This window comes from Balaenoptera physalus (assembly GCF_965194825.1).
Source record: "Balaenoptera physalus genome assembly, chromosome: 1".
Classification (NCBI taxonomy): domain Eukaryota; kingdom Metazoa; phylum Chordata; class Mammalia; order Artiodactyla; family Balaenopteridae; genus Balaenoptera; species Balaenoptera physalus.
Window position 1 is genome coordinate 186,928,239 of NC_138882.1, and position 17,756 is coordinate 186,945,994.

A 17,756-nucleotide genomic window follows, 5' to 3' on the forward strand; every position below is an offset into this window, starting at 1 on the left:
TGGGCTTCCTCCCCCCAAGTACCCTAGGGGTAACGAGGGGAGCCCCTCACTCCTGTGGGCCCTGAGAGCCACAGGCCCGGCAGCTCCTGGCGGGGAGAGGACTCCTCCCCCCCTCGCCCCCCCCTCGCCGGGGCAGCCCTCTGTGGTGCAGCCCAGGGTGCCTGCCCTGCCTGGGGGAGGATTTCCTGTCAGGGCCCGAAGGACCTGCCGGGAAAGGGCCCTGCCTTGGCCAAGTCTGGGCTGTCTCTCCACCCACGGGGCAAGGGTTCCGGGACAAAGGCAGGCAGCTGGACCCCCAGGGCCCCCAGGCCACTGCCCGGCGGCCTCCCATCCAGGGTCTTTTCCTGTCTGAATCTCGCTCTGAATCCCCTTCCCTACACTTCCTCTGGCTGCTCTGACTCCAGCCCGAGCTGCTGGCAGCCGGTGGAGGAGGTCAGCCCTCCTTCAAGCAATCTTGAGGCCTGTTTATCCTCTTGGACAGGAAAAAAAAAAAAACCAAACCACTGCCCTGTCATGGCTAAACAATGAGGAACAGAAAGCCCCTTGCAGAGCGGGACAAAAGGTCACTCCCTCCACGGCCCTGCTCACCAGAGCAGAGGCTAGGCTGGAGCACAGCCCTAGGAGCCGGGCCTCAGGTCAGCAAAGGAGCCGTACAAGCGGAGGGTCCTTGCAGGTGCCCAGAACATGGTGAGCAGCCTCTGGGAAACTCGGTGCCATGGAAGCTTCTGTTCTTTTGTCTGGTGTCAGGGAGGCTCAGAGCCACACTCCACCCACCCACAGGGGAGCTCTGACCGACATTTTAAAATGAGGAAATGAATTGGGTAGTACCGGATTCACTCAGCATGCTTAGCAGACCCAATCTTTCAAAATACAGCATCCCCAAGTAAAAACTTGGAAATCACTGATGAGCATTAACCACTCATTTAACAGGTGGGAAATCTGTGACCCAGTATGTGTGTGTGTATGTGTGTGTGTGTGCGTGTTGGGGGAGATTGGAGAAGATAGATGATGGATGGATGGATGGATGGGTGAACGGATGGATGGATGATGGCTGGATGGATGGATAGATGGATGGACAGACAAAGAGAGGGAGAGAGGATGATAGATGAAAGGAAGGAGGGAGGGAGAGGGAAGGAAGGAAGGAAGGAAGGAGAGAAGGAAGGACCCATCTAACATCCAATTTGTGAGGCACGTCTGATTGTGCCCATTTCACAGACAGGGAAATAGAGATGGAAAGAAGGCAACCCACCTCCTGGGGTTTCCCAAAGGCCATGCCACGGCCTGGCTGGTGGCAGGCTGAGTGATGCCTGTGCACAAGGGGCCAACAAGGCCCACTGCTCATCCACCACAGGCCTCAGAGCTGCTTCACATCGGAGTCTGCAGCTCCATTTCCTCTACATCCCAGGAGTGACTGTATGTGTTGGACCCACCATCGGATAGACTCCTCACCAACATTTCACAGATGGTTGAGAGGTGAAGCAATGCACCTAAGGCTACACCAGAAGAGCCACACCCCCGACGCCCCTATCCTGCCTCCCTTCTCTTGTGGGCCCAAGCTTCCCTTCCCCTCGACACAGACCCAGGACCCCAAGTGCCTCCCAAACTCAGCACCCTCTCCCACCATGTGGCCTCCATCACTCCTCCAGGTTCTCAGCTTTGGCCCTTCGGAGAGGAAGGGAAAAAACAGGATATTCATTAGGCACCAACTATCTGCCAGGCCAGGCTGCAAGCACTTTATAGAATCCCACTCCTGAGACCCTGCCCTTCCCAGAACTGCTTGTGTCACGGGGCTCCTTGACCTGTCAGGAGCTGGCAGCTCCTCAGCAAGCAGGAGCGGGGTCAGCAAAGGCTCAAAGGTAGGAGCCTGTGAACAGGGAGGGTTGGCCCAGCTGATCTGCAGCTGTATCAGGTGCTGGAGGGACACGTGGGAGTCGATGACCAGGAAACACGGCCCAGAAATGGGGGTGGGACCGAGGCGCAGCAGCTCAGGGTTGGCAGGAACCTTAGAGATTATCTCAGATGACCTCCCATTTAGTGGTGGAGAAAGACAGGGGCAAAGGTGGAAACGTTCGTTCATTCATTCAACAAACATGAAGGTGCCGGGCGCTCAGCATCAAACATAATCAAGTCCCTGCCCAGGAAGCTGGGCTCTAGTTGGGGAGACACAGACACGCACAGTGGAAAATGGGAGGTGGTAGCAGGAGCTAAGGAAAAGGGAAAAGCAAGGTGGGGCCAGAAGCCCCAGGGAGGATGTGCTCCGCGTGTTCCAGGCACAGCCGGGGGGCCAGGGCAGCTAGGCCAGGGTGGGCGAAGGTGAGGGAGAGGGTGAGGGCGCTAGGAGACAGAAACGGCAGCACCTTATCCTGAAAGTCTGCACCGTGCAGAGCTGTTCGCACGCGTTACTGTCTCCAATTCCTCACTGCAGTGCTGTGAGGTCGGTACTATTATTATTCCCAAGTCATAGATGAGAAAACTGAGCCTCAGAGGGACTCCTCACGTCCAGCTCTGTGCTCCTTCCCCGCCCCAGGGACACTGGATCTCAACCCTCCCTGCCCTGGGCCCACCCCAAAGGTCCTCCCTCCCCTACTCACGCACTTCCTTTACTGTGGGCGGTCACTAGCTTCTCTGTGCCTCAGTTTCCTCATCTGTAAGATGGTGGCGTGGCCTGGTTGAGGCACTAAGCCCTTTCCAGCTCTGGCTTCTTAAGGATGGGCATCAAAAAGCTCAGCCCCCTCCCAAGACCTCAGGAGGATGGGGTGGGTGGGTGGCCCACCCACATGAGAGGTGGAAAAACTGAATGACCTAGGAGGTAGGGGCTGGGGTGTGAGGCAAGGCTGAGGGTGGGTGTGGGGCGGGGCTTCCCTGCCCCAGCTCTGCCCCTCAAACGCTCTCCGAGGGTGAGGACGGCCTGAGCAGGTGTCCCCTGGGAGGAGGGGGGCTGGAGATGTCCATCCTCCCAGGTACACGGACACCTGGCCTCACAGGAGGAGCACTGGACCCAGTTCAGAGGCTCTGGACGCATGTGCTGGTCCTAGGGGACTTGGGGACATCACTTACTCTCTCTGAGCCTCAACACTGTCATCCGTAAAATAGTGACATAACACCTTGCCCGGCCTCCTCCTCCTCGGGTTATTGTAGGCGAAAAGGCAGGGGGGGTCTTAACTTGGGTCCGTCATCTTCTCCTAGACTCCCAGGGGGCCCAGTGGGGGAGCTCTAAGGGTCTGCAAAGGCCCTGACACGCGTGTGGACCTGTGTCGGATGGGATATTAGAACCGGGCTCTCTCTGCCTTGGTTTCAGCTAAGAACAGGACAAGTCGCTGGGAGCATGCGGCCCAGTTCTGGTGAGGCGCTAGGTGGCCCATGCAGGCCTTGCAATGGAGGGGGTTTCCCTCCCTCCTCGAGAGCAAGGCTGGGGAAGCTGACCTGTGACCCTTGCAGTTATGGAGTCACCCTCAGGCTGACCCCAGGCCCAGTCCTCAAGAAGCCCAAGGTCAGGGGACGGCAGTAGGCCAGCTGCAGGGACAGTGGAGTGGGCCTCGTTAAGGCAGAGGGAGGAGGGGACGCCTGCAGGCCAGATGTGGGCTTTCTAGGGTAGTGGCCTTGGGTGGTCTCCAAGGGACTTTACTCAAGAGGAACACCTGGAGGGGTGAGGGGACCCCAAAATAAAGAGTCTGGGTGAGTGACCAAAACCCAGCAGCCAAGGGTCCACTAAGTGGCCAGAGGACACAGTGTCCAGGATAAGGGACAGGGATTGGCTGTGAGACCCTGAAAGAAGGTGAGCCTCAGAGGCCGGCAGGGGGCAAAGCCAGAGCAGGACCAGACCTACCTGGTGGGTCAGGCATGAATTTTCCCCGCCCGCTACTCCCTCCCTTTCCCACTCCTCCCCACTCTCACCCTGGAGGACCAGAAACCACAGCTAGCAGCCGGGGCTGGAGGAGGGAGACGAGGTCAAGGTGGGCACTGCACTGGGGCCCACCCAGTGAGCAGCAGGGCCAGGGCACCAGGCAAGACCCTCTGATTGTGAAGTCTGAGTCAGCGCACTTTCTCGGGGAATTGGGCAACCCCGCGCCAGCTGACTTCCCGCCTCCCTGCTCCCCGACCGAGACCCTGCATGCACCCCAAGGTGGCGGCCCTCAGTCCCTTCTCCTATTTATAAATAGACTGCGAGAGGGGGAAGGCAAAGAAGGACAGGCCTGGGGAAGGAGGAGGAAGTGGCCGCCACCAAGACAGTGTCATCTGAAAGCACTAAAGCTGTGGAGCCCTCTGCCCTTCCTGCCAGCACTGACGAAGCACTGCGGGGGTCTCCAAGGCTTTTTGATTTTCTGGAGACCCTCCCCCGCCCCCCACTTAGATGCCAGTACCCTTGGGAAGGGGTCCCACTCCCAGCCTCCCCCGGGAGCACCCCTGGGCAGGGTGAGAGCAGGAAGGGGACGTGGTGGGAAGGAGGCCACGGGCGGAAGCTTCAGGCTTGAGGAGTACACATGCCCCACAAAACCTCTCCTTTCACAAAGTGGGAGAGACAGAGACTGTTCAGACCCAGGAGGAGCACCTACGGCGCGCAGACAGTGCTGAGCACGCTCACGCGCATCCTCTTGTCTTATCTCTGCACCAACACAATGAGGTCAGCAGCACCCCATTTCAGAGATGCAGCAACAGAGGCTTCCGGAGATCCGATACCGTGTCCGGGGCCACGTAGCCAGCAAGCGGCAGAACTAGTCCCAGCTACATCTCCCTCAGTGTCCTCAGACGGTCTTATACCCCGTGATCTTCTCTTGCTCCCTCATTTCACAGAGGAGAGGCCCAGAGAGGGAGAGTGACTCCCCGGAGAACACACAGTGAGCAAGGTGTGGGCGGGTTCAATGACTCTCCCAGGCAAAAGGGTCTCCAGGATGCCAGGAGCAGACGCTGCAGCCGTGGGGCAGAGCAGAGGCGTCTGCCCAAGGACCCAGGGAGGGAAACCGGCTTCAACCAATAGAGAAACCACATCATTTCCATGGCAGGTCCCTGGGGCCCTGGCATATGGTGAGAGACAGCAGAACCATTTGGGCCTGAACCTTAGGGGGTTCTCGGGAGTCCCGCAGACTTCGGGGTGCAGCTGACACGGCGATGACGCCGGAGCCAGGCAGTGGAGGCTCATCTGCCATCACGGAGAGGAGCGGCATCTACGTCAGGAGGACCGACCACATCACAGGCGGCGGCCGAGGGTGACACATCCCACTCCCGGCCTGCTGCCTGTGATGTCGCTTTAGAAGTGAGCTGGGGGAGGACAGGAAGCCCGGGCTGGTATCCGGTTCTTGGGGTCAGGCTTTGTGCTAAGCACCGGGGTACGAAGATACCGGGGCGTGGTCCTTGCCCGTCAAGGAACCCTCGGTCTAGTTGCAGAAAACACCCCAACCCTTTCCATCCCCTCCCAACACACACACCCCAGGCCCGGCCATATCACCTCCTCAATCTCTCACGGCCCCGCCTCCCCACCCTCGGCATCTCTCCCCACCTACAACCTCCTCACTCTTGGTCCCCTGGCTTCCCAGACAGACCTGAAGCCACCTTCCTACACCAAGTCTGTCCTGAGCTCAGTGTCCTCAGCTTGGGGCCCGGGGGCCGCTGCCTGGGCCCTGCCAGCATCTCCCACTCAGTCTTCACCTCACCCTGCATCGTCCCTCCGGCTCTAGCACCCTCCCTCCGGCTCTAGCACCCTCCCTCCGGCCCCGGCACCCTCCCTCCGGCCCCGGCACCCTCCCTCCGGCCCCGGCACCCTCCCTCCGGCCCTGGCACCCTCCCTCCGGCCCTGGCACCCTCCTTCCCGTGTCCTCCTGCTGCTCCCTCGGCCCGAACCTCCTGCCCTCCCCTCTTGCAGGGCTAACTCTTTGCCTTCCTTCAAGAGTCCTCTCCACTATCATCTCAAGGAAACCTTCTCCGGACCCGCAGATGGGGTCAGAGGTCCCCCAGAGGGCTCCAGCGACAACCCGGGTATATCTCTCTAATTCACGGACCACCTTTTGGTTAATCGTTTGCTTTCCTGCGTCTCCCCGTCTGCACCTTCTAGCGTGAGCTCTGAGCCAGAAACCCAGGTTTCGGTCCCAGCTCGGCCACTCAGCAGCCTCAGTTTTGCCATCTCTGAAACGGGGACAAAAGCAGTGCCCACCTCATGGGGCTGTTATGATTCACTGGGCCAAGGCGTGTGGAGTGCTCAGCGCCATGCCCAGCAGCAGCAAGAGCTGAGCGTTAGTCGTTGGGTTTTTATTACTCATGGCTCTATGCCCAGCCCAGCGCACAGCCCACAGCCCACAGCGGGTACCTAATAGTTGCTGAATTGTTTAACAGAAGCAAAAGCTTTCATTTCCAATTAACTGAAATGAGCTGGGGCTAGCAGGAGAACTGGGCAGGAAATGGGCTTACCGAGAGAGAGGGTGGCGTCCCCAGAATGGCAGAGCCCCTCATGGCCACTGCAGCCACCGTGACTTCCAGGTGGTAGTTTAAGCACAGAGCTCGGAAGGGGCTGTCTGGGGTGGAATCTTGGCTCTGCCTCTACTGAGCTGAGAACCTGAGCCCAAAGCTTAACCTCTGTGCCTCGACTGCTTCTCCTATCAAATGGGGATGATAATGGTACACCCTTCCCAGGCGGCCTTGAGGACAGAAGGCACTCAGGGCATGTAATGCATTAGACCCATGCCTGGCACCCACGAAGCACCCCCTGGACGTCAGTCCTCGCTCAGGATTTGCTGCACTCTCCCAGACCCCAAAGGGAAGTGACAGAGGGGGGCCCTTTTATCCCCACCTCACCACTGAGAGGAAAACCGAAGCCCAGGGAGAAGGTCCCAAGGTCCTGGCAGCAGAGGCAGGCAGGTCCCCGGGAATCCTGCCCCTCTGCCCATGGGGGGCTCATCACATTTCATGCCTGAGATGCAAAGGCCAGTCCTGCCCAGCCTCATGTCCACCCCAGCAGCGGCCAGGGTGAGCGAAGCTGGGTTCACCCTGGGGCTGACCACGAGAGCTCCAGGAACACACGAGGGTGACACTGTCCACGGTCAGGTCGCAGGGACAGGGCTGAGGCCATAGGTGCCTCATGTTGCAGGAGGGGGTGGAGATGGACGGCTCCCCTTTCTCCCGAGTGTCTCTGTCCCCACCCTGGGTCTTTGGTCCAGCTCAAAGCCCACCTCCTCCTCCCTGAAGCCTTTGATCCTTCCTTCCTGCTCTGCTACTAACCTCTCAGCCCAGAGCTCTCACCTAAACTACTGCAACATTCTCTCCACCTCATCTGTCCTTCCCGCTGAGGCCTGAGTGATCTTCCTAATACACCCTCTGCTCTGGTCACTCCCTCACTCAAAAACTATCCGTGGCTCCCCGTTGCCTCAACTCCTGATACGAAGTGAGTGTGGTAGCTGAAAGCATGGTCACTGGAAAAAAGATGTCTGGCTTTGAATCCAGACTCCCCTCTATTGGAGGGCAGCATCAAAGGAGTTTTGCTTTTTCAAAAAATAAATAAATAAATGAGGCTAAAATACCTCAGTCTTCTCATCTGCAGAATGGAACTGATAACAGTATATACCTCATGGGACTGTTGTGAGGATTAAATGAGATAACACATGTAAAGTGCTTAGTAAACGCTCCAAAAATTACAGTTGCTACAATGTTTTAATTTAATTTTTAAATTTTTTACTACTTCCAGAAACTGGTCCTAAACAGTCTATAGCCTCAAGTGCCATCGCCACCCCTAACAGGCCTGTTGCTCCAGCTAGGATGGTCTAGCTACTATCCCCTGCTATTCCTCCTCCTGGTATGCACTCAGCCCAATCCTGACCACCCTCCAGGGCTCAGCTTTTAAAAAGATCCTTTTGTGGTCACTGCGGGAAGAGGAATGTGGGGGACAGAGTCAGGAAGGTGTCAGAAGATGAGGGGGGTGACCAAGGGGCCAGGCCAGGAAGAGAGTGAAGCCATGGGGTGTTGGGGGAGGGGAGGGAGGACGGAGGAATCATGCCATGAGGTGGGGGAGGGGGGCTTGAGAGAGCTAGGAGGACAGCACAGAAAGGAGCAGAACTGAGGGCTTGTGATGCAGAGCAGGAGGTGACAGGCTCACCGGGGACAAGCTGAACCTGGAGCCTCTGCGCGTGGCAGACCGAAGCGGGGCTCTGGGTCAGCAGGAGGGAGGACACGGAGGGGTGCCCAGGATGCTGGCGGCCATCCCAGTAACTAAAGCCAAGTGCTGGGAGCCCTTCCCTAAGAGTCACTGTCAAGAGTCACTGTCACAGACCTGGGCCTTGAGCTGGAGACCCACAGAGGCCGGAGCTGCAGGCCACCTCCTGCCCAAAGTCACTGACCCTCTCTATCCCCTTCCCCCTCCCCCTTGTCTAACACTCAGGCTGGGCCAGGTCTCTGCTGATCTCCACTTCCAGCTGGGCCAGCTGAGGGTCAGAGAGGAGAAGGGAACTGGCCAAGCCCTCCCGAGCTGGAGGCTGAGCCAGGGCCGGGCCCGGGACCCCCACTCCCAGCTCCACGCTCCGGTCCCTTCCGCAGCCTCTGGCATCTCTCCTGAGTGGCACTGGAGAAGGCTCTCCACGGACAATCCGGCAGAGGCCCATCCAGAGCCCCCGGCCCCAAATCCCTCCCCGTGCTGCTCTCACCCTCAGGCCCGCTCAGCTCCCCGAATATGTGGCCAAATCAGCCACACCCACTGCAGGGCCAGGCTCAGGTGGAAACAGACAGGTGGGCCCCTGTCTGGACAGCAGAGGAAATCGAAAGCCCCTGGGGATTTCCTCCAGTCAAAGCACTGAATCAACCCGGGGTCCCAGCTCCGAAGCCGGGGGCAGAGCAGTGGCTTGCTGGCCAAAGGGATCCAGCCGTGTCCCTCGACGTCACCCCGCACTGCCAGCTGTCCCCATGCGTGCCCGCTCAGTATCTGCTACCGAGAACGGCAGGGCGGCTGGCCGGCCTGGGGCCTGGGAGGTGGGCTCTGCAGCCTTGCGAGCCGGCTGACAGGTGTTGTTCTAGTAACAAAATGGATAGCCTTGCGATCTTCAACCTCGCAGGTGACACCTGCGGTGCAGCCTGTTCCAACCTCTCCTCCTCTGCAAAGAGGACATAGAGGCTGAGAGCTACGGCGGTGTGTCACGGTCAACAGGCCACCAGGGCAGAGACAGACCAGAGCTGGAGTCTGGGGTCTCCTGGACAGCCGCCCCACCCCCCGCCTCCCCCCAGCATTGCTCACACCTGGGGCAGACGGAAATCGACTCCTTCAAACCCCCGTCGGTGAACAGACACTTTCTCTTCCTGGGCTCGCACCTCGAGTGCCCCAAACCACAGTGATGTCACCACCACCTGTGACCTCATGACACGACACGATGGAAAATGACCGTGGGCCCCACAGTCCCAGCCCCACAGTCAACATCTCAGCGGAGGGGCACAAACGCCCAAAGCCCTGGGACTCAGAACCAGGAGGACAGCTGTGAGTCCATCACAGGTGACAAAGCCTTCTTCAAGGAACCCCCACCTCCGCAATCAAGGCTTCCCCAAACCTGTGGGACCCCAGGCGGCAGGCCCCGCAGTGATGCCCAGAGCACGGACTTTCCCGTGGTTTGGTGCCCCAAAGGGTCTGGCTTCTGAACTTTAAGAGGGGCTAATTAGGTAGTAAGGGGCAGGGAGGTGGGAAACCCGTGAAGCCTGGTCTGCCTGAGGGCTGTGCATCTTGTCTCGGATGCAAGCTAACCAGCAGCCAGGAATTCTAGATGCTACTGCAGCCTGAGTCAAGGGAATCACTCCAGCTAAAACAAGTGGGACTGATGTCAGCAAGAAGAGAGACTGGGAATCAAAGATATTAATGGTGGGGAGTGGTGGACCCTCCTTCCTGGGAAAACTCTTAGACCCTCCTCGCCCCCAGTCTGCGGCCTCCGTCAAGCACAGGCAACACTGATACTTCCCCAACATTCCAAGAGAGTGTTAGGATCAGTGCTGTTAGGTTTTATAGATAGGGGTGCTTAGGCCCAGAGAGGTTAAGTAACCTGAGCGAGGTCACACAGTGAGCCGGTGACCACAGTGTACAGATGGGAACTCTGGTCTCCTGGGCCCCAGGCCAGTGCTCCTTCCTCAGGGTCCTGCTGTCTCGGAAATCACTTGGAGGCTGGGGGATGGACAGTATGACCTCAGAAGAGCCTTCACAAAGCTTCCCCTTTTCAGGGTTACAAGTAAATACAACCTTCTGGATCACGGAGGTCAGAGATGGAAGAGATTTTAAAGACAGCCTGGAATCAGCCCATACCCATCTTGCAGGTGAGAAAGTCGAGGCCTTCTGCATCCCCTTCACAGAGAGGTCATGAGACTCCTCTATTCTATGCCACATGTGCCCCTTGCTCACCCTCAAATGAGATCCAGCACCTGTCACTCACTGAAAGGAGTTGGGAGGGGGAGGGGAGGATTTCCTGACCCCGCAGCCTATGCCACATGCCAGGCTCCTAAGGCCAGGCAGTTGGGTAGGTGGTGTGAGAGGCCCTAGCAAGGGGGCTCTGGAGCAGGAAGCACAGCCAGGAGAAGGAAGCCTTCCTTGGAGAAGGCAGGCAGGAGGGAAACTGTTCTCAGGGATGTTGGGCAGGAGCTCTGGGCAAATGGAGGTCTGCCACCCCTACCTCGGAGCCCTGTGGCTCAGAGACAGGGAATCTGACTCCACGGTGACTCCCAGGCCCTGCGAAGCCACAGATGCTCAAATAGCCACCAATGGGCTGCACAGCATATAAAGCACTTTTAATCCTGACAACCAGCCAGTGAGGTGAAGGATCATTTCTATTTTACAGATGGGAACACAGAGGCAGGCTCCCAGAGATGGAAAGACTTGTCAAGGTCACACAGTCTATGAACAGCAAAGTAAGAAGTGAGCCAAGGTCTGTCCAGTTCTGAGGCCAGAGCGTTTCTTCTAAGTCATCAATATTGCTTCCCTGGGGCCTGGCGGGATGTCCAGAAGCAGAAGCCACAGCAACTCCACTTTGCTCCTGTTTCCCTTGGTAGCACCCTTCTCTCCACCGTAACCCCTGGCTTCCCTCGCTGCCTGCTTCTGGTCAAGTCACATGCTTCCTGGGCTCCTGAGTCACTGCCAGTGGGTGGCCCTGTCACGAGCCGGGAGGGGGATGTGGGCGGGTGAGCACTTTGGGGAGAGCACCGCTAGCCTCAGCAGACTCAACACAGCAGAGGAAGAACCCAGGGAAATATCCCAGAGAGAGTGAGACGAACTGGAGCCCAGCCCTGCCACCACTGGCTTTCCAAACTCTTCTGTCTCATCCATAAAACAGGGTCATTGGGCTTCCCTGGTGGCGCAGTGGTTGAGAATCTGCCTGCCAATGCAGGGGACACGGGTTTGAGCCCTGGTCTGGGAAGATCCCACATGCCGCGGAGCAACTGGGCCCGTGAGCCACAACTGCTGAGCCTGCGCGTCTGGAGCTTGTGCTCCGCAACAAGAGAGGCCGTGATAGTGAGAGGGCCGCGCACTGTGATGAAGAGTGGCCCCCACTTGCCACAGCTAGAGAAAGCCCTCGCACAGAAACGAAGACCCAACACAGCCAAAAAAAATTAATTAATTAATTAATTTTTTAAAAAAACAGGGTCATTATGAAGGTCAGATGAATATTTTCAGACATTAACTCAATATTTTTTAGCACCCACTACATGCCAGGCACTGTTCTAAGCCAACGGTTCTCGACTGAGGCAATTCCCTCCAGGGGACATTTTGCAGCATCTGGAGACAGTTTTAACTGTCGCAACTGAAGGACGAGTGCTGCTGGCATCTAGTGGGTTGGGGCCAGGGATGCTGCTAAACGTCGTACAACTCGCAGGACAGTCCCCACGGCAACCGTGTGGCCGGAACGTCAAGAGAACTGAGAACAAGAGATCCTCTTCTAGGCTATGAACAAGTGAACAAGTCCCTGCCCTCACCATGCTTAACACTCTAGTAGAAAGACACAACGCAAGTGAAAGAAATATAATAGGCCAAGAGTGTTACATAGGAAAACAAAGCAGGTCAGGGGAGTGAGAGTACCTGGTGGGGAGCCTTTATAGGTAGGATGGCCAGAGAAGGCATTCCTGAGAAGAATTCATTTCAGCAAAAGGAAGTGCAGGAATGAGACCAGAGGATATCAGCGGGAGGAGCATTCAAGGTAAAGGGGAAGCAAGTGCAAAGGCCCTGAGGCAGGGCTGTGTGTGGCATGTCTGAGCAACAGAAAAGCAGCCCACATGGCATAAACCTGAGAACTAAGTTGATGTGTACAGCTGAATGAAACACACACACAAACACCCCACGGATGGCATCAAAACCCTCCCCCTCCAACCTTCTTGGCTACTCCTCCAGGAGCCACTGGGCCAAACCCAGGACCACAGTGAGGGCCACATCCTCAGTCAGCAAACAGGTTCCCCTCTGGCATATCAGACAGGGGACAAAGAGACATCCCAGGACAGCAGGTACCCTGGATCACCCATCTCCACCAAAGGCTAATGTCCCCAGGCCAAGCTAGGAGTCCCCAACCTCTCCCCTAACTTGAGCTGGCCCCAGGCCCCTAGGTACTGAGGAGGCAAACAGAGGCCCCTCAGCCTCAGGCCAACCCAGCAGGTAGAGATCCCCTCAGCCCCCTCCCAGCAACAACAGAAAGCCAGACAGCTGGAGCCCTGCCCATCCCCATTAGATGGCACGAAATGCTCACCTATCCTGCCAGCTGTATTGGCATTCGTTTGCTGAATGAATGGATGACTAGATGAATGAATGATGCATTCCACACCAGCCAGCAGATACAGCTTTTAAAGGAGGCAAAAACCCTGCAGGCAAAGTGATTCTGCCACACCTGCAGCAGCTCAGGTCTCCCTGGGGCTCTTTCTACAATTTGATCTATTACATCTGACACAACTGAGTATCCACTGTGTGCCAGGGACCCGGGTGGGGGCAGAAGGGGGATACAGGCATTGGGAGGGTGGAGTAAGAAGAGCTTTGGAATCAGGCAGACCTGCATTCGAACCTCCCCACCCCCTACCCTCCAGTTCCATAATCCTGGGAAATGCCATAACCTCTCTGAGCCTCAGCTTCCACGTCTCTAAATGGAAACGCCACCTTTTAAGAGTTGCTATAAGGAAGGTTTCAGCAAGATTCTTTAGTTAAATCCTAAGCATGCTGCCTGGCACTTAGTAGGCATTCAAACAACAGGTGCTATTGTGGTGCTAATAATAAGGAGGAAGACCCCACAGTACCTGCCCTCAAGGAACTTTCCATCTATTGAGGTGGATAAAACACAACCAGATTAAAAAGCAGAATGTAGTCTGTCCTAGAGAGGGATGAAGGGCTGGGAGTTCAAAGAGCAGAGGATAAAATCCAACTGGGAAGGACTCCCCTGGTGGCGCAGTGGTTAAGAATCCGCCTGCCAATGCAGGGGACACTGGTTCGAGCCCTGGCCCGGGAAGATCCCACATACCGCAGAGCAACTAAGCCCGTGCACCACAACTACTAAGCCTGTGCCCTAGGGCCCGAGAGCTACAACTACCGAGCCCGCGTGCCACAACTACTGAAGCCCATGCTCTGCAACAAGAGAAGCCACCGCAATGAGAAGCCCACGCACCGCAATGAAGAGTAGTCCCAGCTCGCTGCAACTAGAGGAAGCCCGCGCGCAGCAACGAAGACCCAATGCAGCCAAAAAAATAAATAAAATAAAAAATAAACAAATTTTTTAAAAATCCAACTGGGACAGTAAGGAAAGGCTTTGGTGTGTGGGGTGGGGGGAAACGTGCAAAAGACCCTGAAGGATGGGGGAAAGGGTGCACCATGGAGAGAGACAGCGTGGAGTACGAAGATACACAATGGCCGTGTTTCATGGGGTATGGGGTACGATGCAGAGAGGTGGCAGGAAACACCCCGAGACCTCACTCGCTCTGGCCTGAGACACCTGGGGGAGTTTCTGCCTTGGCCACTGGGAGCCTTTTGCTTCCCAGGCAGGGAGAGAGGCACTCCAATTTGAGGAGGGCCACCCCAGCGATGCCACCAAGGAGGATCAGTGGGAGAGGGGGCAGGGGCCAGGGGACCAGCTAAAAGGCTATGAAGACAGTCCCGGAGGAGGGAACCTGAGCTGATACAGGAGCTGGTCACACGGGAGGGAAGTGAGAGACTCAGGAAAACCCCTCAGCAACTCCAAGACTAGGGGCTGCTGTCCTGCAGAGAAGCCCTGTGCCTCCTCCCCCCAGGGGCTCGTTTGTCCCCAGGTTCGCTGAGGCACAGTGATGCCCCTAGTCCTGGCACGCTGCAGTCAGGCTGGGGACCAGAGCCACCAGCATCCACACTCGAGTCTCAGACCCGGGACTCTCCTGACCTCCTGTTTACAGAACAACCTCTGGGGCAGCGCCCCCAGGTCCCACCCTGGCACCAACTGTGAATGAGTCAATTCTGGTCTGACCACCTCCATCCTCTGCCCTTGAGAACTGGACTCTAAAGGTGTCTTTAGCCTTGGCCAGTGAGTCACCTCACATGAGTCAATGCCACCCCCCACGTTCCTCCCTGGTCAAGATATCCAGACGGGTCAGCACACACCCATCCATCAGGGTAAGATCATGAGGAAAGGATGAAGGCACACCTCCTCCCTAGCCAAGAGGGGAAAGGAAGAGGTGTCCCTTTTGAAGAAAGAGAGCCCCCCATGCCCTTCCATGAAACACAAGGAGTTTGCTGAGCCTCAGTTTTCCTTCTCTGCAAAATGGGGCTATTCTTTTTTTAATTAATTTATTTGTTTGTTTTTGGCTGCGTTGGGTCTTTGTTGCTGCACGCAGGCTTTCTCTAGTTGCGGTGAGTGGGGACTACTATTTGTTGCGGGCTTCTCATTGCGGTGGCTTCCCTTGTTGTGGAGCACAGACTCTAGGCACGCAGGCTTCAGTAGTTGTGGCACGCGGGCTCAGCAGTTGTGGCTCACGGGCTCTAGGGCGCAGGCTTAGTAGTTGTGGTGCACGGGCTTAGTTGCTCCGCGGCATGTGGGATCTTCCCAGACCAGGGCTCGAACCCGTGTCCCCTGCATTGGCAGGCGGATTCTTAACCACTGCGCCACCAGGGAAGTCCAAAATGGGGCTATTCTGTCTTACCAGACCACGGAGACAGCCGCGAGAGGCAAAGGTGGAACAATCCTCTGTACACTCTCCCTTGCTATTGTGGTGGGTGCAGTTAGTGCTGAATAACAGCTCTGGGGTCTCTGCTCTCTCCATTTTCCTGGAGCCCCTGAGACATCATGTTTATCTTGATAACCAGCCCAGAAGTCCTCCCTCACCCCTGTCGCCCAGAGCTCAGGCACAGATCCTTGGGGAGGTCAGCCCAGGGGAACCTGAGGGCACTGTCTCCCTCCCCATCACCCCAGAGTCCACAGATGGCAGGCTCTGAAGTGGCCACTGGACACTCCAGGTGGGTCCTGGGGAAGGGGTCTGGGCAAAGGGCACGGAAGACAGTCCACAGTCTGACTGTGCCCTTATTGGGTGCTTACTGCACACCTGGCCCTGTTCTTTTACACACGCAGCCCCAGTATTTCTAAGAAAGAGGAAAACCGTAGCCCAGAAGGGGAGGAAGTCTTCTGAAGAAGGTGCCGGGCATCGGTAGTGGGGACAGCGCCCCAGTACATATCACTGCCTACCCCCACACCCAAGTCACCCCGGAGAGGCCAGGGGTCGCAAGGGTAATGGGAGTTGGGGTCCACAGTCTGGCTGGGATCTGCCCAGGGCCCACTGGCCGGCCACCGACGGCGGAGGGACCAAGGTGCGACTCCGGGTCGCGGTGGCCAGAGTTCCGGCCCCGGGCGCACGTGTGCCAAACCCGGAGTCCCCAGAGGGTCTCCAGCGGCGCGCGTCTGATCCGGTGTGGCGGGTGCGGCGCCTCCGTCGCCCCGAGCCCCGCACCCCTGTCACGGCGCCCCGGACGCCCCGGGGCGGGGGACGCGCGCCAGCCCGGGGGTGGATGGGACGGCGCCCCCCCCAGACAGGGCCGCGCGAGTCACCTACCTGGGCGGGCACGGCCCGCCCTGCGGCCCAGAGCTGCAGTCCGACGGCCAGCGCGGCCCAGAAGGCGGTGGGCACCATGGGTGCGGGCGGCTCGGCGGGCCCCTTGCGCCCTCGCGCCTCCGCTGCCGTTCCGCTGCCTCGGGTGCCTCCGACTGAAAGCGAAAGCCGGCGCGCTGCCGGAGAGAGGCCGGGGGGCGGGGCGGGGCGTGGACACACCTCCTCCCCGCCCCACACAGCCGGCCGCCCCGCCCCCAACCCCCACTCTCACCCCAGCTCTGCCAGCCTAGCGCTGGGTCCATACCTTCAGCGCCAGCCACTCCCAGCCCTCCGAGACCCTCCAGCCTCCTTCTAACGTCCCCTCCCCTTCGAGTCACCCGTCCCAGCGGGGGTGGGGGTGGTGGGAGAGGGGGCAGGAGACCCGCATTGGGGTCGGGCTCCCACCAGGCTTGCGGCTGCCCCAAGGTTTTGTCTCTCGACCTGCCCTGCGTCCACCTACCCCTCCCACCTCCTGCAGGCTCCCCACTCCCTTGGCGGTGGGGCACGAATTCGGGAAAACATCCCACACAACTGACACTAGCTCACGGGCATTCTAAATTATTCCCTCATTAGACTTTATCTGACTTTAGAGCCAGACCACCTGGGTCTGCATCTCTGCCTTAACCTCACAGAGGTAGTCTGAAGATTGAAAGTTATATAACACACATACTATAGTATATATTATATATGTTTGTAAACTTACAAAGTAAGTATATAAGTAACTTAATAAGCTCTGTATACATATTAGCTGTAATTACTGTTATTCATTTGTTCATTTATCCTTAAACATTCTTTCTTTTTTTAATTAATTAATTTTTATTTATTTTTGGCTGTGTTGGGTCTTCATTTCTGTGCGAGGGCTTTCTCTAGTTGCAGCAAGCGGGGGCCACTCTTCATCGCGGTGCGCGGGCCTCTCACTATCATGGCCTCTTTTGTTGCGGAACACAGGCTCCAGACGCGCAGGCTCAGTAGTTGTGGCTCACGGGCCTAGTTGCTCCGCGGCATGTGGGATCTTCCCAGACCAGGGCTCGAACCCGCGTCCCCTGCATTAGTAGGCAGATTCTCAGCCACTGCGCCACCGGGGAAGCCCCCTTAAACATTCTTCATGCCCTCCTCAGAGTGAGCCGGAGCCTGCCCTGACCTCCTTCTTGAGTCCCCTGGCCAGGTGGCTGACCAGTAAACAGAGGCTGAGACAGAAAGCTGTGGGAGCCCAGAGTGGGGCTGGCCCAGGCCCAGGGCCGTGAGGGCTGGTTTCCCTGGAGTTGACATCTGAGCACCCACTCCAGCTGCACCCCTGTGCTTTGAGTGCCAACCCTAATACCAGGGCCAGCCCTGCAGGACCGGAACATATTCCCCCAGCCCTGGAAGTCCTTGCCCCAGCACACAGGGCGTTTCTGAGGGGCAGGGTGGGCAGGGCGGCAGGAGGGGAGGCTATTCTGTTCCCTCACTGCAGGCTGCCCCAAGAGAGGTCCAGGGACCCCTGCTCTGGGCCACCAACCCCTGTGATGGAGACAGCAAGGACGATGCTTCTAGGTGCTGAGTGAGAAACTGGGAAGTGACCCGTGGCGGATGGAAAATCCCACCTCCTGATCAGGAGACTGGGAAATTACCTGGTTTCCACACGTTTCTAAGACATGGGCCATGCTAAGGGCGAGGCTAGCACAGCCCACAACCTTAACTCTGCAGAGAGGGTCAGACTCTAAAAATAGCATGAAGATTTCTTCTGGCCCTTACAAGTC

The 17,756-nt window shown here is 57.6% G+C and overlaps 1 protein-coding gene across 2 annotated transcripts in view; it reads right to left on the reverse strand.

Moving 5' to 3' along the window:
• The window catches only part of TNFRSF1B (TNF receptor superfamily member 1B), a 36,456-nt gene extending 20,306 nt beyond the window's left edge, over positions 1–16,150 (reverse strand). The window contains exon 1 of one of the 2 annotated variants that reach the window (XM_082417323.1): positions 15,982–16,150. In XM_082417323.1, the coding sequence (XP_082273449.1) occupies positions 15,982–16,059 (78 nt within the window). In that variant the 5' untranslated portion in view covers positions 16,060–16,150. The remainder of the gene's footprint in view (positions 1–15,981) is intronic. The other variant, XM_082417324.1, reaches the window with a different exon arrangement.
• Between the last annotated feature and the right edge of the window lie 1,606 nt (positions 16,151–17,756).